Source organism: Callorhinus ursinus, unplaced genomic scaffold (assembly GCF_003265705.2).
Source record: "Callorhinus ursinus isolate GAN/ISIS: 27379988/994484 unplaced genomic scaffold, GSC_fseal_2.0 scaffold68, whole genome shotgun sequence".
NCBI classification, from domain to species: Eukaryota; Metazoa; Chordata; class Mammalia; order Carnivora; family Otariidae; genus Callorhinus; species Callorhinus ursinus.
The window spans coordinates 5,201,518-5,229,299 of NW_027397130.1; the positions used below are offsets into that span (position 1 = coordinate 5,201,518).

The 27,782-nt window shown below is 45.0% G+C and overlaps 1 protein-coding gene across 2 annotated transcripts; it reads left to right on the top strand.

The window, feature by feature from the left end:
* Window positions 1-27,485, top strand: PRPSAP1 (phosphoribosyl pyrophosphate synthetase associated protein 1). Of its 2 annotated transcripts, XM_025859860.2 has the most exons (10): window positions 1-390; window positions 4,705-4,757; window positions 7,925-7,991; window positions 13,863-14,035; window positions 15,380-15,495; window positions 15,950-16,005; window positions 16,592-16,737; window positions 25,189-25,259; window positions 26,055-26,201; window positions 26,723-27,485. In XM_025859860.2, exons 1-10 carry the CDS (start codon window positions 221-223, stop codon window positions 26,879-26,881), a joined length of 1,158 nt encoding a protein of 385 aa, XP_025715645.1. In that variant the 5' UTR covers window positions 1-220; the 3' UTR covers window positions 26,882-27,485. The 2 variants fall into 2 exon arrangements, with proteins under 2 accessions (XP_025715645.1, XP_025715646.1); XM_025859861.2 differs by lacking the exon at window positions 4,705-4,757 and having other exon boundaries at window positions 261-390.
* Window positions 27,486-27,782: the final 297 nt, after the last annotated feature.

Sequence of the window (27,782 nt, forward strand, 5' to 3'; positions counted from 1 at the left end):
CGCCTCCGGCTCTGAGGTGCTGATACGCCGGTCGCGGCGAGCGTGGGTTCCGCCCCAGCCCTTGGCGGCCTCGGGTACGAGGACTGTGAGGGTCTCGGGCCTCTCCCCTCCCGTGCCTGGGCTCTCGGCGCCTTTCCCGGCCGGACCCCGCGCCTCGCGACCGCCTGGGTCAGAGCCGCTCCGGGCGCGGGCCGGTCGTAACCGCGCCTCGGGCCGGACGATGCCCAAGAAGCTGCTGCTGCTGCCCCCGCTCTCCGCGTCCTCGACCCTCCGCGCCCCGCGAGCCCGCCCCGCCGCCCGCCCGGCCATGAACGCCGCCCGCACCGGCTACCGAGTCTTCTCGGCCAACTCCACGGCCGCCTGCACCGAGCTAGCCAAGCGCATCACCGAGTAAGGGGGCGGGGCGGGGCCCCTTCCCTCCGCGTCGCCCTGCGCGCGGGCCGCGGAGCCGCGGTCGGGCGGGTCCTGCACTGGACCGACCCTTGGCGGGTGGCCCTTCTGCAGCGGGGACGCGGGTCGGCCGACTCTCCGACTTCTCCCCGCGCCGGGTTCCTTGCACCGCTCGCCCTGTCTCCTTCGCCCCACTCCCACTTCCCGGGCCGGGGTGGCGAAGGCTGCCGTCACCCCCCGAGGGAGCGCCTGGACCGGGGGGCTCTGGGTGCGGCTCCCTGTGCCAGGGCGGGAGTGGACCTCGGAGACAGGTCGTCGCCCCCCCCTCCCCTAGCTCTCCTCGGTGGGCCCGAGGCCCGCAGGTCCCGGAGCTGAGACGCGCAGGACCGGGCCTGGCGGCGCCAGGGGACCTGCTACACTTGGGGGACGGCGGCCCTAGGGGGGCGGCTTCAGGGCCTTGCAGGTGGAAGGCGCAGGATGCACCAGCGAAGCAGAGGTGGAGGGAAGGGCAGTAAGAGCAAAGCAAGGCGACTCCAGGGGAACAGAGTTGTCGGAGTTGGTAGAAATGATAAGTTTAATCGTGTTTCCCAAGTCGACTTCAGACTCGATCACTTAAAGCCTTTGCCTCTCCGTATGTTTTCAACCCGAGGAAGCCAGTGATCTCACGTGGCTTCTGGGATCTGACAGCTCTGAGATGCCTTTTCAGTCTTGCGCCTTACTAGCCCTGTGGCACTGGGCAAGACACTTGATTTTCCTGAATTTCACTGGTAAGATAGGGACGGTGCTATCTACTGGGCAGGAACGTCGTGAGCATGAACAAAATAATGACGGTAAAGCATGTAGCAGAGCAGGGGCTCACAGTGGCCCTCTGAATAATACCTCTTTTCTTTTCTTTTCTTTTCTTGATTTTATTTATTTATTTGAGAGAGAAAGAATGAGAGACAGAGCAAGAGAGGGAGGAGGATCAGAGGGAGCCTGATGCGGGACTCGATCCCGGGACTCCAGGATCATGACCTGAGTGGAAGGCAGTTGCTTAACCAACTGAGCCACCCAGGCGCCCCTAATACCTCTTTTCTCCTTGGCTCTGTTGGAGAGTCCCAGAGCTCTAATGTAAAGGAAGGGCCTTAGGAGCCCTTTCCAGATAAACGAGTGACAAACGTTAAGATATAAAATGAATGGCTTGTTTTTTAACGTTCAAAGTCATTTTCGTATCTTAAGCGATTTACATTAGAGTTCCTCTGGATTTTTCAGAGTTGATAAATAATTGCAAGAATCGGTTTTTAGATTCTAGATGGAAATGTAGAAGGGAAACTTTAGTCATATTTACTCAGTAAGACCTACGTTCTTTTCCGTTGGAGTTTTAAGTGAGTTCAGAAGAGTAAATCCTTTTGCAATCTACTACCTAGTTTCTGTTTCTAACCCCTGATAAATGTCTGGCTTTTGGAGGCCAACTAAAATGCTAACTTTATTTATTTATTTATTTTCTAAATGTTCATTTATTCATGAAAGTCAGAGAGAGAGAGAGAGAGAGAGAGAGAGGCGCAGAGGCAGAGGGAGAAGCAGGCTCCCCGCCTAGCAGGGAGCCCGATGTGGGACTCGATCCCAGGACCCTGGGATCATGACCTGAGCCGAAGGCAGACGCTTAACCATCTGAGCCACCCAGGCGCCCTAAAATGCTAACTTTAAATATAAAGCTCATATTTGTTTATTTTGGGTCAGATTTACGACAGTGACCTTGCTGAGGGAGGAGGGCACATTTAAAAAGGTCAATGGTTTTGCTTTTTAAATATTAGGTTCTTCCCTACCTTGTTCCAGAAATGTTTTAAATTACTGTAAATAATATTTGTAAATACTTCCTTTATCTGTTTCATATCTGGAGTTTCTGAGTAAGATTTTATTTGAAAAAAGGCCTTTACCACTAGGCAAAGTTTGAAGGTCCCTGAGGTTATGATATTTTATTTCCTGATTGCTTTTGGATCTGAACTTCCAAGCAGGAATTTTCAAACTTTTTTGGTTATGCACTTTAATCAATAAAAAAGGTGGGTTACATTCCCAGGATGTATGTAAGTTACACGTGTGTTAGAATTAACCCCCAGTGTCCTTCATCCAGCTTCAATTTAGCAACTTTTTGTTAATCTTATTTCATTTACTTTCCCCATCTCTCACCTTTTTTTGGCTGGAGTTTTGTTTTGTTTTGTTAAGTAAGCTCTATACCCAACATGGGGCTCGAACTCATGACCAGGAGATCAAGAGTTACGTGCTCTACTGACTGAGCCATCCTGGCACCCTAAGGAGTATTTTTTTTTAATTATGGTAAAATATACATAACATAAAATATACCATTTAACCATTTTTAAGTATATAATTCAGTGGCATTAAGTACATCTACAGTGTTGTATAACTGTCACCAGGATCCACTTCCAGAACTTTTTCATTATGCCAAACAGAAACTCCACATCCAACTAACTCCCCAATCCCTTCCCTCCCAGTCCCTGGTAATTTCTATTCTACTTTCTGTGTCCGAATTTGCCTGTTTCTAAGTACCTCTTATAAACGGAATCATGCAATATTTGTCTTTTGTGTCTGACTTAGAATAACAACTTTTTCAGGGTTCATATTATAGCATGTATCAGAATTTCATTCCTTTTTAAGGCTGAATAGTATTCCTTTGTAGACCTGACTGGAATAAGTTTATTTTTTTATTTATACTATGCACACTCCTTTTTTTTTTTTTAAAGATTTTATTTATTTATTTGACAGAGAGACACGGCAAGAGAGGGAACACAAGCGGGGGGGGTAGGAGAGGGAGAAGCAGGCCTCCCACGGAGCAGGGAGCCCGATGCGGGGCTCCATCCCAGGACCCTGGGATCATGACCTGAGCCGAAGGCAGACGCTTAACGACTGAGCCACCCAGGTACCCCTACTGTGCACACTACTTGTTAACTGTTTATTTATCAAGAGAAACTATTTCAGGGCGCCTGGGTGGCTCAGTTGGTTCGGCAACTGCCTTCGGCTCAGGTCATGATCCTGGAGTCCTGGGATCGAGTCCCGCATCAGGCTCCCTGCTCAGCAGGGAGTCTGCTTCTCCCTCTGACCATCCCCCCTCTCATGTGCTCTCTCTCTCTCATTCTCGCTTTCTCAAATAAAAAAATAAATAAATAAAATCTTAAAAAAAAAAAAAAAAGAGAAACTATTTCATACCCCAGGATTCGTGTTTCATAGTTGGGGAACACAGGTCAGGGACAGACTTTCATGGAATGCAGCCCACAGAAATTCTTTATGTTCCAGCATCACTTTGCACTCTGAAAGATAAGATACCAGCCTTCTTCATCTCAAAATCGATCATGGAATCGTAATTTCTGTAGAAATCTATGTATGTCTCCTTTCTTGGTTGAGCCACAGCAAACTTGAGAGAAAGCTGCTACCCGCCGGGGTACGAGAACACTCGACAGTCTGAAATGGCTGACGCTTGGCCAGAAGCCCTTGCATCTGAGGTGTCATCAAAGCCCTGAAAGCCGCGGTAGTCCATCTCAATACAAACCTCAAACCCCATGTCCTTGCTCACTGCTCCACTGCACACCTGGCTGGAGTATTTCTAAACAGATACCACCCCTGCGTCATAATATTTCACTCATCAAAGTGGTAATGCTAGCTGGTAACTAAAAAAATCGACCACAGGGGTGCCTGGCTGGTTCAGTCGGTAGGTCATGCAGCTCTTGATCTCCAGGTCATGAGTTTAAGCCCCACGTTGGGTGTAGAGCTCACTTAAAAATAAAATCTTTAAAACAAAACAAAACAAAAACCTTTGATGCCGTTAATTCCTTGTTATCATTTGGTATCCATCCTTGTGCGTATTCCCCTCCCTCTCTCAAAAAGGCTTTTTATACTTGGTTTGTTCTAATCAGGATCCAAACAAGATTCACACCGCATTTGGTTAATGGCACTGAAGTCTATATGTTTTTGACAATTGAGGCCTTTACCTCTGGCTTGTGGTTTTGCAACTAGTGCTAATAACCATGCGTTTGTTTGGGAATGATTTTGCAAGGCCGTTATGATTCAGAAAACAATGAACTGGACGTGAAACTTTGGTCGCAGACCCCGGTAGAGGAGTGTGTCACGAAATGGTGGGTGCTCGAAGCTGCTTGCGGAGGGGTAGCAAATGTGTAGTTCTTAATGCGTTAAACTTTCTGAACTGTCTGGTTTTTTTGGGAAAGAATGCTGGTCTAGTTATTTTAGCCTTTTTGTTAAACTACGCATATGAACTGGAGGGTTTTTTTTTAAAGAGCATTCTTAATTGCCTTCCCCCCTGCATAGGCGTCTTGGTGCTGAATTGGGGAAATCTGTGGTCTATCAAGAGACCAATGGAGGTGAGTTAAAATGATTTCTTAAACATCCTTTGTTCTCTAACTCTGTTTAGTCAACAGACATGTTTTTAAAAGTCAGATATTACATGCAACACAAAAACATTTTTCTCTTTAACATCAGGTCTCAGCCATGACGCTCTACTTCCCTCCAAGTCTTGATTTCTTTCTTTGTTCTCTTTCTTAGTCTCCTTCCCCTTCTTCCCAAGATAATGCAAATGTCCTGTCATTTTACAATGAAAAAAGGAGAAATGTAGAGAATATGTTTTTTCTTCTGTATTGGGCTACATTTGATAAATACCTTTTACATTTATCTGTCTCATTAGGTCATCAACTGGTATCAAGAGCAATCTGTTACCAGGTAGTAGTGACTTATTGAAAAACCGTCTTTTGAGTTCTTTCATCCGCAAATTTTGCTCTCAGGTCTCTTGTACACTCTCATCCTGGGTTGATAACCCATTTTTGCTGCTGTCCGCATTTCTGTGGAAAATTGTAACATTAAACGATAATGCTTGAAAGCCCTTTGTTGATGGCCAGTGTCCTAGGAAATGCTGCATCATCAGTCTCCCTAGTGGGGCCACATACTTCAGACTATAATGCCCTGCGGAGACAAATTAATATAAAATAATTTGGAGCTATTTTTGCAAAGTTGAAACCTAGGTTTATGACCCTGTGCTTCCTTTTTTCTTTCTAAGGTATAACTATCTATGATAAATTACTGAGACATAATGATGTTCAGGGATCTAAAAAAACAAGGTATTTGAAAAGGGAAAGGTAACTTAATGGATAGTTTAGTGGAAAGCACTTAACACCCAGGATGTTATAAGTTCCATCTGTGATATAATTAGCCCCTAGATATCCTTCAGCCAGCTTCCACACTTAGTAACTTTTTTTTTTAGTTTTATTTATCCAAGTAATCTCTACAACCCATGTGGGGTTCGAACTCAGGACCCCAAGATCAAGAGTCCCATGCTCCTCTGACAGAGCCGGCCAGGGGTCCCCATACTTAGTAAGTTTCTACTTGGTGACTAGAAACTTTACTGCCAAGACAGGAGATGTTGGTATTTAAAAACCTAAAGATGGGGGCGCCTGGGTGGCTCAGTCCATCAAGTGTCCGACTCGATTTCTGCTCAGATCATGATCTCAGCGCCGAGTCATGCTCAGTGGGTGGGATCTGCTTGAGATTCTCTCTCCCTCTCCCTCTGCCCCTCCTCCTGCCCTCTCAAATCTTTGAAAACAAAAAACCCCTAAAGGTGAAGGCAGATAGGTGAGCTACTCTATTTAGCAATAACGATCTTAATTTATGGTGATGGCATTTGGGAATCTCCTGAAAATAAGCACCGGAGGAGGAGAAGCTGGTTTCATGAAGACCTTTATCAGGACGCCTGGGTGGCTCAGTCAGTTAAACCTCCGACTTTTGGTTTTGGCTCAGGTCATGATCTCGGGGTCCTGGGATTGAACCTGCCTCAGGCTCTGCGCTCAGCTAGGGGCCTGCTTGAGACTCTTCCTCTTCTCTCCCTGCTTGCACACTCTCTCTCTCTCTCAAATAAATAAATAAATCTTTTAAAACATCTTAAAAAAAAAAAAAGACCTTTTTCTCCATCCTTCCATCACTGTTCTAGGTCTCTTCTCCCTTCCTCCCTCCTTCTCCCCTCTCCCTAGGTCTCTTCTCCCTTCCTCCCCTCTCCTCCCCTCTCCTCCCCCTCTGGCTGTTACAGTAGCTTGTTAACAGACCTTCCTGCCTCCATTTTCAGTCTCCCTAGGCCATTCTACTCACCTCCACCAAGGTGCTTCCAAAATGCAACTGTTTTTGACTTTTCACTGCTGAAATCCTTCGGGCTAGAGTCCGGTCTCCTTAGCATCCACCCAGGGCCCTTTGGGATCTGAGCTGTGCCCACTCGCTGCTTATCGTCCATCCTGTCTGACATGTGTGCTGTGACTCACGACTACACCTTCAGTCTGTCGGCTTCTCACACCTCCGCTGCCGCCCTCCTGGCTGGACCACTGTCCTTGTTTGCCGGGACTCCTTCAGAACCAACTAGGGTAGCCTTCCTGCTGCCACTGTCGCCCTCCAGTTTTCTTCACATAGCAGTCAGCGATCACACCCCCTCCATCCTTGACTCCTTCACCAGTGGCTCTCCTGTCACCCTTAGAATGAAGTCCAGACTCCTGCATGGTCTGGCCCCCGCTGGCTACCTGACCTCTCTCTCCTCCTCATTCACTGCGCTTTCCAAGCGGGTAACTGGCTAGCCCTCCGCGTGGCACGCTCTGCCCCCGTATCTCTGCATATTCCGTGCTCCCTTCCTCGGTACATGTTCCAGCTTGCAGTGAGGCCATTGTTTCCAGCCCTATTATTCTCTCTCCTGGTCTTTTCTTGTTTTTAAGATTTATTTATTAGAGTGTGCACGAATGGAGTGAGGGGCAGAAGGAGAGAATCCTCAAGCAGACTCCCCACCGAGCAGGAAGCCCGATGCAGGGCTCGATCCCACGACCCGTGAGATCACCACCTGAGCTGACACCAAGAGTCAGACGTTCAACCAGCTGAGCCACCCAGGCGCCCCTCTTTTTGTTGTTGAGTTTTTTTTTTTTTTAAGTAGGCTCCATGCCCAATATTGGGCTTCAACTCTTAATCCTGGAATCAAGAGTTGCCTGCTCTCCCGACTGAGCCAGCCAGGTACCCCATCTCTTGGTCTTTTTCTGGCACATTGGCCTGAAAAGTCGGCCAGCCTTTGGCATTGCGTTGTCTCTGCTGTATAGGTCTTCATACACTTGGCCCACGTCCTCCACTTCAGGACCCGAAGGACAGGGCCTGGCACAGAGGAGGCCTTGGCATTTGTTGAAAGAAGGATGTTAACCTTTGACTTCTTTATTTGCTGTAGACTTTTCCCCAAGCCTCTCATCTTTATTTTGGTGTTGGATTTTCTTTTTTGAACCTTGAGATTTTCTGTGGACCTGTTGGTGTTACTTTTGCCTTTTGGCATACTTTTGGCTTATTTTCCCTTTAGCTTCACATTTTTTGTATACATACTTGTCATTCTGAGATCTATTCCGAATTTATTTTGGTGCACTAGATGAAGTGTTGGTTTAGATTCATCTCTACTCCCTCCAACTGCTGCCTAATTATTGTATCACAAAGTGCTTTTCTTAAACAATAGAACTTTTTTATTTTTCAGAAACAAGAGTTGAAATAAAAGAGTCTGTTCGTGGCCAAGATATTTTCATTATACAGACAATACCCAGGTAAGAGTTAGCACTACTTTATGTATCCCTTTTCCTCTAAAAATCTTAGTGATGCAATTTACTATGTTATCATATAAACAACAATTGAGTTTTCTTTCACTATAAATGTGTTTGCATGTTCAGCTGAATGCTTACCAAAATCCAGTTGTAGGCTTTTAACATTCCTACCCTGTTTGTCACATTGTACTATTGATCTTCCTATCCAAGCTTAAACCACTCAAGGGGAAAAATACCTTCCTTACCTCCATATGCACTGAACCTAGTCCATGTCTGCTCCGCTCTGCTAAAAAGCTTTTTGTTGTTAAATGCAATGCATAACTGCTGCCGATTGGTACCCATCAAGACAGTCTTTGCACTTTATTTATTTATTTATGTTCAGTTAGCCAGCATATGGTACATTATTAGCTTTTGATTGCACTGTATTTTTTTTTTTTTTTTTTTTTTGCACAGTGGCCCATTTCTAGCTGTCTATTGTAGATAGCATCTGCCACCCCTTCCCTTAGGGAAATCCTAGCCTACCTGAGGGTGACCTTCCCTGTGGGATTATCTACTCTGATCCCCTCCCAGTGAATGGGGTAGTTAGGCTATGTGTGTCTTTGAAAAATGCAGACCTTCGTGTCTTGGTTAATTTAGATTCCTGAGACTGTCAGTAATAAGAATGGCGCTGAACTCCAGCAGCGCGCACCCACGTACCTGTATCATCTTTCATCCTTAAACCACATCGGGCTTGGAAGCTATTCTGAGCCTCAGTGACAATGTGACTTGTAATAAGAAACATATATTTGGGGGGGGCGCCTGGGTGGCCCAGTCGTTAAGCCTCTGCCTTCGGCTCAGGTCATGATCCCAGGATGCTGGGATCGAGCCCCGCATCCGGCTCCCTGCTCCGCGGGAAGCCTGCTTCTCCCTCTCCCACTCCCCCTGCTTGTGTTCCCTCTCTCGCTGTGTCTCTGTCAAATAAATAAATAGAATCTTTAATTAAAAAATAAATAAAAAGAAAGAAATACATGTTTGGTCTTCCTTTCCTGGTGCTGAGTTCCTAAAACCCTTGGAATTTCCTAAGGGATAAGAGCAATAAAGGTGTCTTTTGTATTTAACAAGCCCCCTTTCAACCATGCCTGAGGTGGTTTTTGGAAAGCACCTAGGTAATGCTGAGATGGGGGCTCGTTTTTTTTGTTTTGTTTTGTTTTGTTTTGTTTTTAAAGATTTTATTTATTTATTTGAGAGAGAGAATGAGATAGAGAGAGAGAGAGCATGAGAGGGGGGAGGGTCAGAGGGAGAAGCAGACTCCCTGCTGAGCAGGGAGCCCGATGCGGGACTCGATCCCGGGACTCCAGGATCATGACCTGAGGCGAAGGCAGTCACTCAACCAACTGAGCCACCCAGGCGCCCTGAGATGGGGGCTCGTTACCAGGGGACCAACAGCAGCCGGTTTATAGGGTTGGAACTTTCAGCTCCTCCCTCCCCCTGGGGCGGGGGGTGAATCAGTCCTCAGTAGCCGATACAGAGGTGCCTGCAGCAAAAACCTGCCTGCGTCCTATTTGTCTTAGCGGTGATCAGGAAGATTCCAAGAAACTAGAGTGCTGGGTGCGAGGATCCCGGCCTTTGTAGTATTGGTAGATGGGGCGCAGTGTTGATGGCCACTCCTCTATCGCCCTCTAGTCCTCCAGCAATTTGGGTTTTGTGCTGGTTGCCTCCTGGTCATGGCATTCTTGCCTAGTGCTTTGTTTGATGCTGCACCTTGGAAAGGAGGGGAAGACCTGTGGGTCTTTCCTGGGAGTAAAATGCTGCGGAGTGAGGGCCCTGGGACACCCCTCGAGGCCGCCCTCTGGTGTTGTGCTTGTCACCCTGGCTTTTGTCCTTGGCGAAGGGTAAGGCTGCATTGTCCTCACTCCTGTTGCTGTGGCCGCCGCCCCAACACCTCCGGCGTTGGGGCTCACCTTCCGAAACCACTCAGAGCTTACAGCCTATTTCTTGTGACCACTCCAGTCAAGGTACATTTTTGATTGCTGCGGGCGGAATTTAATTATTTGGAAATGGCAAAAAGCCATTCAGAAGGAAGTGATTTTGTTGCATGAGTGAAATGTGTGATACTCGAGGAGCTTTCAGTTATACTGAGCAAGGAAAGTAAAATGGATATGAAGCTTACCAAGTGTTTCTTGAGGGACAATTTCCCTGTTTATGTTACAAGCTCTAGTGTGTTGGTGTAATGTAAGAAGGGTCACTAAAAGCACATTTACTATTTGCTGCAGATGATTAATTCTTAGGGTTGGGGGTGGGGGAAATCCTACCGCATTCCCGTGCCCTCGTGACTTTCATCTATGGTGTTGGCCTGTCTTTGCAGTCCCCTTCTGTTCAATTGATGTGTATAGACCATGTCTGTTTCCTTACATTTGTCCTTGTCTATCAAAAATGACAGAGCAGTAAGGGTCAAATTTAATATAGGATGTGCTTATCTTAGGGGAAAGAAAAACGAGTCGGTTGGTAAACAATTAAGATTGTCCTACTTAGATACAAAGGCCCCAAGAACTAGCCAGGATGTACTTGGAACAGTCTTAGGGAACAGATAAACAAAGTAGAGGCTGCCAGCCAACTTCTCTTCACCCTGCTAGCCCACAGATTAACTGCCTGGTGTCCAGTTTGTCTGGTGTCCGGCAGTGCATGGGGAAAGCCAATGTGACAAAGGCTCTTTTGTCGCCTTCCTGACCAAAGGGGTGGGGCATGGGAGGCTTTCCTTAGCCTTGAGCTGGAGGATGTTGAATCCCTTGGCAAGGGTCATTAGGAAAAGGGACAAGTAGAAAATGAAACCTCATGGCAGAAATTAGTAATTAATGGGGGGCGCCTGGGTGGCTCAGTTGGTTAAGCGACTGCCTTCGGCTCAGGTCATGATCCTGGAGTCCCGGGATCGAGTCCCACATCGGGCTCCCTGCTCAGCAGGGAGTCTGCTTCTCCCTCTGACCCTCCCCTCTCTTGTATGCTCTCTCTCTCTCTCTCTCTCTCTCATTCTCGCTCTCTCAAATAAATAAATAAAATCTTTAAAAAAAAAAAAGAAATTAGTAATTAATGGAAGGAAAGTTATACTGAAATCAAGGCCCTTCCGAAAGTGTTCATCTTGTTACGTTAACATCTCACTATCTGGGCCCACCTTGTGGCGTGCTAGCGAAACCTCATTGTAGCCTGTGGTTGTGTGTTATAAATGCTGTCACAAGGCCAGCTAAGAGCCCACCACCTGGACAGATACTCTTCCAGAATCTATTAAATTAACTTCAACTCTGAATATATTGCTGTATTGACAGCTGACGTAAGAAACCACGACCAGGGGGCGCCTGGGTGGCTCAGTTGTTAAGCGTCTGCCTTCGGCTCAGGTCATGATCCCAGGGTCGTGGGATTGAGCCCCACATCGGGCTTCCTCCTTGGAGGGAAGCCTGCTTCTCCCTCTCCCACTCCCCCACTTGTGTTCCCTCTCTCGCTGTGTCAAATAAATGAAATCTTTAAAAAAAAAAAATCCACGGCCAGTGGAGCTTTTATGCTGCCTGCCACACACTATCACACCAGTGGAAGGTTAAGAAAGCTCTGATTGTATTTCTAACATTGACCAACAGTCTGTATGCAGAAGAGGATTTTTGCTATATTGTATATGATGCCCGGTGTTTAGTCTAGATGTGGACTCCTGAGTTCTTTACACACTATCCTTCAAGTACTGCGTAGCCTTCCAGCTGAACATTCAGAACCCATAAGGTATCAATTTAGGTGATGTGATGGGGGAAGGGACGCTCTCCCCTCTGGAATCAAGTATGAAAGCCTTTGGGAGGCAGAATATTGAGTTAGATGTGCTCCTTCTTGGGACAGATGATTACCACAAGGGTGGTCCAGTGTGGGTCTCTGGCATTTTCTTGAGATGTCGTCAGCCTTGTTTGCCATTTTATCTTCACCACCTAACACTGCCTGATTCCTGTTGCTCAATTAATATTTGTTGAATGTATGAATGAACTAACATTGACCAAGTATAATGAATTCCCAAGTACCTTGAAAGTGTTTGATAAGTGTTTTGTCCTGATTTTACCAAAAGATTGTGTGTCCTCTAACCTTTTGATGCCAGACTTGGGACATTATTAATTTGGGACGATGAGGAGGAAAATGTTCCAGTATATTTCAGAGGAAGGAAACAACTGGAAAATAGTGTAACCTGTCAGCAATCCAAAAGGAATGTTGTAGTTGTCTTGAAGTCAAATCCTGAATCAATTATATCTACCCTCTGGGAGAAATGCTTTTATGACAGAACCCTGAAATACTTACAAAAAATCCAAATTACAAAGGTGAGGTTGGGAGTTCTCTAAGTTGAATGTGGACGTGGAAAACACTGTCAGAGGACGATGTCTCCAGTGTGTCACTCCCAGGTGTACTAAGGACGGGCGCCCTTGGGGAGAGAGGCAAACAAACTGGCAGACTGCGAAGATATGGTCTCTCTGTCCTTCAGGCTAAAAAGCAATCTCGTGATGAGTATTTCATTTAACTACTTAAGCATTATGAAGTCTCTGCTATGTTGACGGCAAGCTTTCCGTTTTGCTCTAAATGAGGGCAGCATCACTGCTATGTATCGACAATTCAAGAACTGACACCTGAGAGTCTACTCCTCACGTAGAAACTACATGGGAAATGATCCTCTTTCTCAGGAAGGCAAGGGAGATACACTCCTGATCCAAAAGAGGGGGTGTTTGAGGACTCTTGGATAATCCATGGAGGAGTGGGAAGAGGCTAGAGAGGGAAGGTTGAGCATTGGAAGAGTATCCGAAGGACTTGAGGACTCTCACCTTTTTTTTTTCCTTTCTTTGGAGGATAGGGGAAAGTGATCTGAATTGGGTTATGAGGCCCCCGGGCAGGGTACCTCACCGCAGCCATTGAACTCATCTCCCTGGCTGTGAGAGTCTGTTCCAAGCTCAGGCTAAGGAGGCATCTGCCAGGCCCCTTCCCAAGCCAGGCCCGTCCCCAAGGGCAGGGTCCACTGCATCTCCTACCCAGTCCGCCCTCAGGAGCAACAAGCTGCATTCTCTGAAAACTCACCTCTTTTGAAACTCGGGGAGGATCCTGTTAGGGCCACTTTTGGCTCTAGTCCCAGACCTTCCCAGGTAACATGGGGTAGAGTGATGCAAGGCACTCAGCTCATGGCCCCACTGATGAGCTTCCCTCTACCCTAAGGTTCTCACCTTTTTTAAGGGCAGAGCCCACCTTAGGCTCGACCAGTCATGGCAAGGGGTAGCAATCCACATTCCTTAAAATCGGAAGTAGCCTTTCCTTTGAATATCTTCCAGATTCATATTTCTTTCTTTGTCTCTCTGGGTAATCTTTGTCGGGCATCTGTGTATCTTTAGAAAAAAGGAATGAGGAGATTTTTGTAAACTTAGTTCCAAGACCTCCCCATCCTCCCCCCTACCCTCTACCCTGTGAAGAACAAAGAGAACAAATCCTTTCTGGCCCTGGCAGCCCAACAGCAGGGCAGTGGGTTTCCCTTGGCATCCATAGGAAGCGAGGGGCTGGTGTGCTGGCCTGAGCCTATGGTCCCTGGGACGGTGCCGCAGGTGTTGGCTCGCCCTGGCCGGCAGCTGACATCTGCTTCGTGTGCCACCCCAGTGACCATGTCACCGACAGAAGATCCAGGCAAAGGTGAGCATGGATAACTGGGCACTGGATTTACGTAACTGCAGATGCAAACCACAGCTCAAAAGAAGAGCTAATAAGCTTTCCCCTGGATTGGTGAGGTGCCGTCATCAGCTGGTGTGATGGCAAAATGTCCGTGATGCCCATCCTGGCAGCCCAGGTTAAAATGCTGCCGTTTCAATGAACCTGACCCCAAAATACAAATTGTTCCCGTTTCAGAGATGTGAACACAGCTGTGATGGAGCTACTGATCATGGCCTACGCACTGAAGACTGCCTGTGCCAGGAACATTATCGGAGTCATCCCTTACTTCCCCTACAGCAAGCAGAGCAAGATGAGGAAGCGGGGTTCCATTGTGTGCAAGCTCCTGGCGTCCATGCTGGCGAAAGCGGGTGAGTGTGGGCGCAGGCCCCGGGGGTCCCGCCCTGTCATTTAGGACTCTTGGTGCACCAGCTTAGGCCTTACGTCAGAGAGCTAATTTGGGACCTCTGTTTTCTTTAAGTGTTGTTCACTAATTCCTTTCTTCCTGTTTACTTTTGATAGTCCTGGTTAGGGATATGTGAGCCGAGGTATAAACTCTTATGTTTTCCCTTCCTCTTTGTCTTACTTGACAGTGAGTGACCTTGTCTCTTCTCTAATCCTGGGCTTTTTCATCATTCTGTGCCATCTCATCTTCTCATGAAAACTTTAGCTGCGATCCTGGCGTCCGTATGGGATCTTTTGAGCTGCAGGTGTAGATTTACCTATTTGCCTTGGTTATTAGCTAGATTCCATTTATGTACATAATATTAAAACTGGGTTTTTCTTTTACTGCTTCTCCAGTTTATATAATCCTCCTTTTCCTCCCTCTCTGACATCTTTCTGTATAGCAGCTCATTCTCATTGCTCTTATTCTGTGTTTTTATAGCAGTAACATGCTTTCTGGCCTATGAGCCAAATGTAATGACACTTGATAGCAGTTGGGATTTTATTTGCCTGGTATGTTTACTTAAAAACTCTAATATACATTCAAGTCCTGAGAAACATTTGGATTCCATTCTCTCTAAAAATGTGTAGTGTTTGGGGAGGAACGGGTAATACTGGTTCTTTGCTCTAGAAGGGTTGCAGTGACTTTCGTCCATTTGCAATGTTTTTATATATGTACCTTTTATTTGTTCAGCACGAGTGATTATAAGAGTATGTCTTTATTGTTGTTCTATAAGAGTACTCCTTGACTCATTGTTTTATGACGTTTAGAAGCTGTTCCAAACTCTTCGATATGGATTTTTCTTCTAATACGTCTATTACTTTGCTTTTGTGTTCTTATTCCTTCCGCTCCAGCCACAGGCCTTTAACATTTCTTCCTAGATTCTTTAACCAAGGCCTTGCTATTGTTTACATCCATTACTTCTTCAGTGTTTATTAATTCCATATTAATATTTTTGCTTCTGCCTGATTTTTCTTAATTTTCAGGGCCAAGCTAGTTATGGTAGTAGGGGAGAGCACTTTTTTCTCTGCTTTAGCTCTCTGTCCATGTGGAAGGTTATAGGCTCTTTTACATGAGGCTTGACAACATTCTTTAGTTCATTAAGTGTTGTTAAGGTTACCAGTGAAGTCTGTAACTAATATGCTTGTTCACAATATATTCCCTGCTTTCAGTCTTCGGTTAGGAAACAGGAGTGGGCGTCTAATTTGTGTCCACTGTAGCCATTAACTTGTAGGGGTGAACTTTGTAATTTTTTGTTTTAAAATTTCAGGTTTAACTCACATTATCACTATGGATCTTCATCAAAAGGAAATACAAGGCTTTTTCAGCTTTCCCGTGGACAACCTTAGAGCCTCACCTTTCCTGCTTCAGTATATCCAGGAAGAAGTGAGGAGCCACCAGCAAACACCCCATTGTCCTCAAAAGAGACCCTATGTAGTTTTTCTCTGGTATCAGATTTCAATATTGAAAGGCACATCAGATATCTTTCCCTTAAGTCTCAATGCCTGAGGCAGCCAGATAGGGTCAGCATGTAGGCATGGAGGATCATTTTTTTAAAGCCATTAAAAATGGATTTCCTTCTAAGTATCTTTAGCAATTTGCTTATGTTTTCTTAAATGAAGGTGTTAAGAAGTAATTATTTTTTATCTTCTTGAAATAGCAGTACTTTTGCAATGATGTTAATTGTTAAGTGTTAAATTTTAAATGTGTCCATGAAATTCTAGTGTTATTTGCTTGCTAGTATGGATCATTGTTATGAGAGGAAAAAGTGTCATACCAGCATCCAGGTGTTACTTTGTGATAACTTCTCAGTATTTTCTTATTTTTCCTTCAAATCTAGATTCCAAATTACAGGAATGCAGTCATTGTGGCTAAGTCTCCTGATGCTGCCAAAAGGTAAGGAAGTTGGACATTCATAAAAATTCCTTTCGGGAGCTTCTCAAGGCAAAATGAGCTGTTTTGGAACTCAGCGTCTGTTGTCACATGGCCTGGAAAAGCTCATTGGCTCCAGCTTCCCCCACGTTATTGTCCTGTTCCCCACCAGGGCTTTATCGCCATTCTCCAAACAATACAAGGCGGTCCCTGAGTTACTCGGTTTTCCTGTGGGAGAAAAGGAAGTTCTTCCTTCAGGTTCTCAGGAAAAGGACGGCGGAGGGCTATGAGCATTTCTTAGGCAGTGGTTTTTTTAAGAGACCTTTTTGAACAAAGTTCCATCTTCTGAAGATGAGTTTTAGAATATTGGACAAAGGGTAGAACTGAAATTATCTAGAATCAGATGCTGGCGCACGTCTCAACTCCTGTGCCTCACTGTGCCTCTTGAGGCATTTACATTCTGGTCTGGGCCTTATCTTCTGATTTGTCTAAATCATTTGCGTGTCCCTAGAAGTTTGAGTAATGTTTTCATTTGATGATTAATAGTGATGAGATAGCAACACTTGGGTATTCTTCCCGTGGATTTCCCTGTTTCTTGTCTTTCTCGTAGGGCCCAGTCATACGCTGAGAGACTCCGTCTGGGGTTAGCTGTGATCCACGGAGAAGCCCAGTGTACAGAGCTGGACATGGATGACGGTCGCCATTCTCCCCCGATGGTCAAAAATGCTACTGTCCACCCGGGTCTGGAGTTGCCGTGTAAGATGAGCTCTATTATTTCACTTGTAAATCGAAGAAAGTTTTGAGTAATATGAATGGCTAGGAGCTAATACGTATATGGATGTATGCTATTTTGGTATTTTTTTAAAAGTTATTTTATTTTTTTAAAGATTTTTTTTTAATTTTTAAATTTTAATTTTTTCTTAAGATTTTTATTTATTAGAGAGAGCACTGAGCTGGGAGGAGCGGGAGAAGCAGGTTCCCCTCGAGCAAGGAGCTCCATGCAGGGCTCGATCCCAGGACCCTGGGATCATGACCTGAGCTGAAGGCGGATGCTTGACCGACTGAGCCACCCAGGCGCCCCTAAAGATTTTTATTTTTAAGTTATCTCTATACCCAGCGTGGGGCTTGAACTTACAGCCCTGAGATCAGGAGTCACATGCCCTTCCAAGTGAGCAAGCCAGGCACCCATCTTGGTATTTTTAGATAATTGAATGGTATTATATTGATTTCCCCTTTTGTAAAAGGAGATGGCATTATATTCACAGACTGTGTAAGGACAACTGAACTAATCTGGGTAGCACTTAGCATTCAGAGAGTATGAAGTAATTTTAGCTTTAGTGAAAAAATTGTAGGTGTGAAATCTTAAGCTTTTATATTTTGGTAAGGTGGGCGATAGCAACCGTTGATTATATACCAGGCTTTGGTGATCCAGGTAACTTTTAACACTTATTTTAGTAATACAACCCTTTGACCTGATCCCTGACTAAGTTGTTATTTTTTTTTTGTTAAAGATTTTGTTTATTTGAGAGAGAGAGAGAGAAGGGGCAGGGGCAGAGGGAAAGGGAGAAGCAGACTCCCTGCTGAGCAGGGGACCCCCCCCCCCCCCCCCCCCCCCAGTGTGGACCTCGATCCTGGGACTGAGATCATGACCTGAGCTGAAAGCAGATGCTTCACCGACTGAGCCATCCAGGTGCCCCCTGACTAAATTGTTATTAATCCAGCAGTGTGGAGGCTATTTATTTCCATGGATTTTGAGTGGTAATAACTGGCATTCTATACGGGAAGATAAAAGTATATTTTTTAGAGGAAGGAGATTATTTCTTTTTAAAATCTGTATCTGTTTGCCATAGCTCAGAAACATACAGAGATTAATGGGTGGGGAGGGGAATACCAGAATGGTTATACCCCAGACAGGCTACTTCAGACAGACTCCTGTCTAAGGTGTAAACTTTGGAGGTTTTTTTTTTTTTTTAAAGATTTTATTTATTTGAGAGAGAATGAGAGAGAGAGCATGTGAGGAGGGAGGGTCAGAGGGAGAAGCAGACTCCCTGCCGAGCAGGGAGCCCGATGCAGGACTCGATCCCGGGACTCCAGGATCATGACCCGAGCTGAAGGCAGCTGCCTAACCAACTGAGCCACCCAGGCGCCCCTGGAGATTTTTTATACAAGAGAAACAAGTAATAAACTCTTTTAATTTAAATTTTTGGTATTACAGAATTTTATTTGAGGATTTCATAATTAGAGTTCTTGACTAGGCTATATATTCCCATATTTGAAAATTTAAAAAGTATAAAATTCTTTATAGTAAAAAACTTTCCTACCCCACCTAAACTTTTCTGTCCCCCTGCCTCCCAGCCAGCTACTCTGATTCCCAGTGTAGTTGGTCTCTTATATCCATTCAGAGGCTCTATGCATATGCAGGCAAATACTGTATTTCTCTTTCTCTCATTTCCGCACAGCAGTAGTATATGAGACCACATTGTTCTACCCCTCGGTTTTCTCCTTCAAGAACTCCTTCCCCGCCAGTCTGTACAGCACCCTCAGCCTTTCACAGTTTCGTGAGTGTTCTGTTTTGTGGATAGACAAAAATTTTCTTCATCAGTCCCCTGTTGACGAACATGTGCGTTTTTCCAGTCTTTGGCTATGAAAAAGCGCCAGTAATAAACGTCTTTTGAGCCCTTATGTGCCAAGAGTTTTCTGAGCTCTTCAGGGGATCTTCAGACTTTGTCTTCACACAGCCTTGTAGGTATTTGTGTTAGGCGTTATTCTGCCGGTGAGGCAACTGAGCCACAGCCGGGAGCTGGTGGAGCTGGGGTTTGCAATGAAGCTTTTTAATTTGAACAAACTGCAGTCTTAGAGCAAAGTTGAAAGAATAATACAGAATTCCTCTCTACTCTTCAGAGACCCCAGATTTAACATTTATATGCATACTCTTTTCTTCTGAACCATTTGAGATGAGTTGTAGACATAATGTCCTGTATCCTAAATGCTTCACTAAATATTTCAAAAAACAGATACTCTCTTACATAACCACAGTGTAATTATCAGACTCAGGAAACTGACATTGTTACAATACTATTACCTAATCTGCAGACCATATTCATATTTTACCAGTTGTCCCACTGCGTCCTTTAAAACAAAGGAAAATCATTTCTTTCTGGCCCGGAACCCAATAAAAATCACACATCGGGGGCGCCTGGGTGGCTCAGTCGGTTAAGTGACTGCCTTTGGCTCAGGTCATGATCCTGGAGTCCCGGGATCAAGTCCTGCATCGGGCTCCCCACTCAGCGGGGAGTCTGCTTCTCCCTCCAACCATCCCCCCTCTCATGTGCGCTCTCTCTGTCTCATTCTCGCTCTCTCAAATAAATGAATAAAAATCTTAAAAAAAAAAAATCACACATCAGACTCAGTTGACCTTTCTCTTTAGTCTCATATAATCTGGAACAGCTCCTCTGTTCTTGGTCTCTTATGACCTTGATATTTTTGAAGAATACAGGCCAGTTCTATAGAATATCGCTTTATTGAGGCTTTTTTCTCATATTAGGTTGAATCAGTTATTACTGTGATTGTGGTCAAGTGGTGATGTTTCCAATTCCCCTTCTTCCCTATTCATTCATTCACCAATATCAGAATGGATTCATAGAATCTTAGTTTATTCCGGGTGTTCTAACCCGTTGCTACTGTTTATTGTAATGTTCATCTTGTCTTAGACTTGGCCAAAGGGCGCCTCTTCAAGCCCCTCTCTGTGTTCTTTTGACATGTTCGTATCAGTTTTTGATACTTCCTTACTTCCTGGTCCAACTAGATGTTCCATATTTATCTCGTACTTTCTTAGTCCTGGAATCAGTCATTTCAATGAGCAGCCCCAGTTCCTTTAGTGGAAAGTGGTATTTACAGACCAAGATGTGGGCTTTGGAGCGTGCGCTCAGTCACCACACGTTACTCCCTGTGACTCACATTGACTAACGTTCTTTCATAAGTGACTCAGTGTACTTACAGGATGAAGACCGAGAAATAGAATTTCTGGGTCAAACGTTATCTTGATAGATATTGCCAAATTAGTGTAATATTTTATATGGTGATGTACAGCAGTGTGTTCCCTCATAGACCTGTTAGTATGTTTACATTACAACTTTTACAGTTGCCATAGGATCATTCTCTGATTCCTTCTTACAGATTTGGGCAAGGGAATGCTTCAAAAAAATGCTAGTTTTGTGTAATTATACTTTCCAAATTAAATAGGCTTCATATCTATATATCAGTTATGCTTCCAGTATGTTTCAATAGTTTACTTCATAGTAATGAGGATGAGGGGCGCCTGAGTGGCTCATTCAGTTAAGCATCCGCCTTCAGCTCAGGTCATGATCTCAGGGTCCTGAGATCCAGCCCTGCCTTGGGCTCCCTGCTCAGTGGGGAGCCTGCTTCTCCTTCTCCCTCTGCCCCTCCCCCTGCTTGTGTGTGTGCTCGCTCACTCTCAAATAAGTAAATAAAATCTTAAAAAATAGTCATGAGGATGAGGGGCACCTGGGTGGCTCAATCAGTTAAGTGACTGACTTAGTTTCGGCTCAGGTCATGATCTTAAGGTCGTGGGATCAAGCTCCCAGTTGGGCTTCCAGCTCAGCACAGAATCTGCTTAAGATTCTCTTTTCCTCTGCCCCTCCCCCTGCTTGCCCGCACGCATGCACTCTCTTTCTCTCAAAATAAAATAGAAATGAGGATGAAGATACTGAAGTGCTATGACAAGACCAAAAGTACTCACTCTCAGAATCTTTGGTTTTGTCCCCCCCCCCCCAAGGATATTTCACAATGTTTGAAGACGTTGCTGGTCTCTCCACCCAGCGGGAGGGAGGGTACCACGGGCATCTTGTGAGTAGACGCCAGAGAAGCCGCTGAATGTCCTTCCAGTGTAACAAATAGTTCTCTAGTCCAGAATGTCGGTAGTGCCAAAGCTGAGAAATTAAAAGTGAAGTTGTATAAATTTTTCTGTTTTGTAAGATAGAGTTCATTCCATCCTGGTGGCAAGGGCATCTAATGAACTTGAAAGGTTTGTATGTCGTTGGTTCTCTAAACACTGCTCTGTGCTTGCCACAGTAGTGAAAATTAAGAGTTTGGATTGCAAAAAGGAGAGAAAGTCACCTTTTTTGGCTTGATTTTCCTGGCTTGATAATTTTACAAATGAAGATGTGGTTTTCACCACTAAAGTGAAAACAGACATTAGCTCCTCTTGAGCATCTATTAAATGTAAGTTTTTATTTGCTTGCATGTGGATAGAGTCGTGAGCTTTGAGAATGATTTTAGTTCCAGTCCTACTGGAGACTTTATTTTATTCTATCTCTTTTTAATGTCAGTCTGTTGATAAAGTTTGACCTTCCATTGAACTAAAAATAGACCAAAATCAAAATGGATAAGAACTGAATAATTCCTCTTGGTCCTTTCTCATCCTATATTCTAAGAGAGGAAGGTTTGGTTAATTGACTCTGGGGAGAGAGTAAAAGAGAGTGTGTAAAACTTAGGGGTGGTTGTGAATGCAGTGTTATTTTAGGTAGAAAATGCTAACTTTAAAAGCAAAAGATAATTTCCTACTTCCTTCAAGATTTGAGGTCACTTGATAAATTGACATTTTCACTACGGTAAGTTGATGTAGTTTGTGATTTCTGGCCATAAGTAATGGTACACAATTCATTTTATTCTAAAACAGATTGGGTTTTGTTTGAGAAAATGAAGAAAGGGAACAGAATCTTAAACATGGGGTAGTTTTAGCACCCTTTATCCTTAATCTCCAGTACATATCTTACTTCTACTGAAAATTTTGAATTTTCAGAGTTTTATTTTTGGGGCAACCTATTAGAAAATTGGGGACTTTTTTTTTTAATAGCCTATGAGGTACTGTTCATTTCCTTTGACCCTACTAATAAAGTCTGTTTCTGTTTTTTAGTAGCCACCAAATTATATGTTCAGTTTCATCCAGATCCTAAAACCAGTAGTGAGCAGAGAATGAACATACCGGGAGAGATGCTTGCTTTTTAAAACAGGAGCACTGTGACATGTTTTCCTCATCCAACTAGAGTTGAATTTTTATTGGTCTTTGGTGAGGGATACCGGTTTGCAATTTTTTTCTCTTTTTATAGAGGAAAATGGTCAAGAAAAGGGACCACATCTCTTTGAGAAGTGGGTAGGTCAACACAGCCATCTACCCAAATGGTTTTATTAATTAATTAATTTTTACAAAGATTTTATTTATTTATTTGAAAGAGCATGAGTGGAGGTGGGGGGTGCACAGAGGAAGAGAGTGGGAGGGGGAAGCAGCCTCCCTCGCTGAGCAGGGAGCTGGACTCCAGGCTTGATCCCAGGAACCTGGGAGCATGACCTAAACTGAAGGCAGACGCTTGACCGGCTGAGCCACCCAGGTGCCCCCCACATGGCCTAATTTAGACAGAATTTAGGGAAGCCTTTCCTAATGTTGGTGGTTTATCTTCTCCTCCTTTTAGGTGGTAGTTATATGCAGAGCTTTTTGACTGCCCAAGTTCAAAAAATTGACCTTGTTTCTGGGATGGGAAATCAGGAAATGTTGATTGAAATTTGCCAGTAAAATAGTGCTGGATTTCAGCTTGGCCGATGTGCTGGTATGTAGAAAGGCACACCTGTTCTTTGAGATTCACAGTACCTGTAGATAGGAATCTGCTAAAGTGGTTTGTTTGCTGATAGTTGCTAACCCAGAGAATTACTCTGAGTTTTATTCTTTTGTCCCTCTCCCACTGCTGGTTTAATATTTCAGAATAATAAAAAGCTTTAAAAGAATACTTAGCCTGTTTTTCTGAAATTCTCTCTCTTTCTTTCTCTTTCTGTTTACTAACCTTTTGAGGGTAAATTCTTACTTCCCTTCTCTATCCTGGAGTTGTCTGTACATGGATGGGCCTGTTCCAGGTATAAATTATGTAGTGAGATAGGAAGCCTGTACTTTAAGGGCCAGTCAAATCACGAAGAAATGGGGGCACCTGGGTGGCTCAGTCGGTTATGTGTCTGCCTCCCACTCAGGTCATAATCTGAGGGTCCTGGGATCAAGCCCTGCGTTGGGGCTCCCTACTCAGCGGGGAGTCTGTTTCTCCCTCTCTTTCTGCCCCTCCCCCTGCTCATGCACATGCGCGCGCGCTCTCTCAAATAAATACGTAAAATCTTTAAAAAATATCAGGAAGAAATGATGGAGTCATAGTTACTGTCTTCACATCCCTAATTTTCAGGAAACTTATGATGTCAGCTGTGTAGTCATGTGATAATAAGGTCACATTGTCCAAATAAAGTCACTTTGGAAGAAAATGAAGTAAAGCTGGCTCTCTGTCTGGCAGCCTTTACCTGTTTGGTTTTCTACAGAGTGGCGTTTATTTTACATTATCAGTAATTATCAGTAATATTTTACATTTATCAATCTCAGCGAGAGTCAGATTATTTCTCTTTTGCCTGGTATTGCAGTGCTGCTTCTGTGTGTGGTAAGATCTTCCTCACTCTGCCACTCGGTCTTTGGACCTGTGGTGTCTGAGGACCGGTGGCTGGTAGTTACATGTGGCCCTTAAGCTCTTGAAACATGGCTAGCCAGTCTCAGTGAGAAGTGCTGACTCTGTGAAATGTACACCAGCTATCGAAGACTTATGATGAAAAAAAGGTAAAATATCTAATAGATTTGCATATCAGTGACATACTGAAATATCTTGGATATACCAGGTAAAATAAAATCTATTAATTTCAGTCATTTCTCTTTACTTTTTTTTTTTAATTTTTATTTATTTGTGAGAGAGAGCGTGCACAAGCAGGGGGAGCGGCAGGCTGAGGGAGAGGGAGAAGTGGGCTCCCTGCTGAGCAGGGAGCCCTGGCCAAAGGCAGACACTTAACCAACTGAGCCACCCAGGCGTCCCTCTTTACTTTTTTTTTTTAAGATTTTATTTTTGGGGCGCCTGGGTGGCTCAGTCAGTTCAGCGTCTGTCTGCCTTCGGTTCAGGTCATGACCCCGGGGTCCTGGGATTGAGCGCACATCAGGCTCCTTGCTCAGCGGGGAACCCGCTTCTCCCTTGGCCTGCCGCTCCCCCTGCTTGTGCTCTCTCTCTCTCTGACAAATAAAATCTTTAAAAAAAAAAAAAATTTATGGGGCGCCTGGGTGGCTCAGTCGTTAAGTGTCTGCCTTCGGCTCGGGTCATGGTCCTGGGGTCCTGGGATCGAGCCCCACATTGGGCTCCCTGCTCGGCCAGGAGCCTGCTTCTCCCTCTCCCACTCCCCCCGCTTGTGTTCCCTCTCTCGCTGTGTCTCTCTCTGTCAAATAAATAAATAAAATCTTTAAAATTAAAAAAAAATTTATGGGGCACCTGGGTGGCTCAGTCGTTAAGCGTCTCCCTTCAGTTCAGGTCATGATCCCAGGGTCCTGGGATCGAACCCCTCATCGGGCTCCCTCCTCGGTGGGAAGCCTGCTTCTCCCTCTCCCACTCCCCCTGCTTGTGTTCCCTCTTTTGCTGTGTCCCTCTCTGTCAAATAAATAAAATCTTTAAAAAAAAAATTATTGTTAAATAATGTCTACACCCAACGGGGCTCAAACCCACAACCTGAGGTCAAAAGTCGCATGCTACACTGACTGAGCCAGCCAGGCGCCCCTCTTTTTACTCTTTAATGTGGCTTCTAGAAAATGTAAAATTACATATGGCTCACCTGTTTGTATTGGACAATACTGCTCTAGAAAAATCTGTTTCTTTTCTTTCTTTCTTTCTTTTTTTTTTTTAAAGATTTTATTTGACCGAGAGAGAGACACAGCGAGAGAGGGAACACAAGCAGGGGGAGTGGGAGAGGGAGAAGCAGGCTTCCCACGGAGCGGGGAGCCTGATGCAGGACTCGATCCCAGGACCCTGGGACCACGACCTGAGCCACCCAGGCGCCCCTAGAAAATCTGTTTCTGAGAGCCCCGAGATTCATTTCGGAGAATTCCCCCCCTCCGCCTTATTGATTGATTGATTGATTGATTGATTGATTGGGGTGGGCAGCAAAGCAAGGTTTATTGAGTGACAGCAAAGTGATAGTACAAAGCTCCTGAGGAGGGAGGAGACTCAAGAGGGTTGCCCTTTGTTTTTTTTTAATAATTTTTTTCACTGCTTCCAGGGAATGGGTTTGCAATTATATTTATTTAGTGACACATGACTAACTAGAATCTTGTGGTTTGTTTTATTTTGCTAGTGATGATGGCCAAAGAGAAGCCACCGATAACCGTAGTTGGAGATGTTGGCGGGCGCATCGCAATCATAGTGGTACGGTCATGTGTCATCCTTCGTGTGCACAGATGACACTGCTGGCTCTTTGTAGGTTGTCCACTTTGGGATTATATTTCTAGTAAAGATGATGGAGTTAAATGGATCCATCTCTCCTTTCTCACCCAAACTCCTTTAGGACAAGTAGAAATTTTTAGGTAGTTGAACAGGGATTATTATAACCTACAGATGTAAAAAGAGCATAGGATCTGCTATAAGAAAATCCCAACCCCAATAAATAACCTTTGTCTTAAGGGGTCTAGGTTCCACCAGAGCAGCTGACTTGCCCTACTCAGCCTTCAGCTTTAGGGCCACGTGAGGAACTAAAGATGAGCGGTTCCGTTTTCACTAATGAGAACAAGTGTCCCATTCTTCGTGCTTCAGCAGGATCTGTTTGCTCCCCGCTCTGAATGCCTTTGCCGGGCCTGATTACAATGGTTTGCTTTATTTCTGTGTTCTTGTCATCTCACTTTGTCTTGAAAAAAAGTAAATGGGACACCAGCTATGTCGGATTAATCAGAAGTGTGCAACAGGGAAATGAGTCTTGGCAGTCTGGAACTCTAGCTGTGCATGTCACAGGTGACTGCCAGGCTTTGCTGCTCTTTGTACTGACAGCCACACAGAGCACGGTCCACACGGTTGTTGCCCCTGCCCGATGTTCTGTCTTGGGCCCAGGCAGGTGGCTCTGGTCTCCGGTTGGAGATCCTCTGAAACAAAGTGCAGAGAAGAGCAAAGAGGAGTGTGTTTATAGAGATAGAGGGTAGCTCCTTACTACTCACTCTGGCCTCTCCTCAGGATGACATTATTGATGATGTGGAAAGTTTTGTTGCTGCTGCAGAGATCCTGAAAGAGAGAGGTGCTTACAAGATCTACGTCATGGCCACTCATGGCATCCTGTCTGCGGAGGCCCCCCGCCTGATCGAGGAGTCCTCCATTGATGAGGTCTGTCTGCGCTTAATGGGCCTAGAATTTGCTGCTCTCTTTTCTGTGAATAGTAAAATGATTCCATCAATGTTGCTTAACCCCTCTCCGGAGGACCTCTGAAGTAGTGCCCTTGGTGGCTAGCAGTGTGTTGGGACAGATGTATAGTTAGGAATAGATGTCTCTTGTCATAAAGGTTTGCTTTATGTACTTCAGCATGGTTCGTATCTCAGTATAGTTTGGTACCGTGGTAGCATTTCTCTCAAGACTTGGATTCTTCCTGTTCTGCGTGGTGCTGGGCCTCACCCTACCATTTCTGCATAAGTAGACCATGACCTTCGTAATCTTATGTTTTGAACCATGTAACCTTTTTCTTGTATAAGGGCAGTTAAGTTTGGTCTGTAAAAACTATACTCTGTGGAATAAGGTTTTGTAGTTTGGAACTTGGGCTGTGGGAACTAAATGCGGGACAGACTTTTCTGGGTGACCACGCTGGGGACACATCAGTAACAGTGCTTATCTTCCACTGTTGCAATGACTAGGTGGTGGTGACGAACACTGTCCCTCACGAGGTGCAGAAGCTGCAGTGTCCCAAGATAAAGACTGTGGATATCAGCCTGATTCTTTCTGAAGCAATTCGGAGAATCCACAATGGGGAGTCCATGGCGTACCTTTTCCGAAACATCACTGTGGATGACTAGCTGTCACCGTTGCCTTGACCGTGGAACTCCTGAGGAAAACGTGTGGGGAGCAGTGCCATCAACTTACGTACACAGTGTTTCCTCTCAAGGGAGGCCTGGAAGTAGCCTGAAGTCAGATAGTCTGTCTCACCAAGTTGGTAGGTAGGAGGCATTAAGATAGTCAAGGGCAAGACAGAGCTGATGGATAAATGGCCTTAAGTATCTGCCGTCGCCCTCCTGTTCCTTAAACAAAAGTTACCGACGCTTTCCTGAAAAGAATCCCCAAATTTTGTTGATACTGAAAAGGAGTTAAAGGCAGATAGTCTTAGCCCTGTAACATTCGGGTATTTCTACCGCAGGGAAATGTGTGTCAGCATTGAACTTGGTTAGGGAAGCTGAGTGCCCTGGTACTGTTTCCATCCTGGTTGTCCTCTCCCCCGTCAGCCTCACGTAAGTCTTTGTAGGAAACCCTCTTTTTCTTTGAGAAGCTGCTGTGCCTACAGCCACTGAACAACAAAGCCTTTGTGGCATTACCCCAGCGAGGAGGTCAGATTAGAGGAGCACCCTATCTCTGGATACCTGCGTTGCTCTTCAATGGCAAATAAAAGAATTTGTTGTCTTGCAAGTCTGTTCACTACATTGCAGAACTGCCCGCTCTCCTGCCTTAGGGGTGGCTGACTTCTGCCCGGACAGTGCAGAAGACAACAGGTACAAAATAAAGGGTGTTCCAGGTCCGTGGTTGGTCCCAAACCCTGGACAGGAGTCTCCGTCTGTGGGTTCCATCCCCTTCCTAAACATCGAAGTCAAATCCTTGTTGGAATAATGGATTTAAAAATCTAAATTTTTAGAAAACGGAACAAATTATACTTTTTCCTGTGTGATGGGTGACAATGTTAGGCATTGCTCAGGACTGCACCTGAAC

Coding starts and splice junctions, on each gene's coding strand:
- PRPSAP1 (XM_025859860.2), top strand. CDS start 221: ATGCCCAAGAAGCTGCTGCTGCTGCCCCCGCTCTCCGCGTCCTCGACC. Junction 15,496..15,949: donor TTCAGTATATCCAGGAAGAA/GTGAGGAGCCAC, acceptor CTTCAAATCTAG/ATTCCAAATTACAGGAATGC. Junction 16,738..25,188: donor CCCGGGTCTGGAGTTGCCGT/GTAAGATGAGCT, acceptor TTATTTTGCTAG/TGATGATGGCCAAAGAGAAG.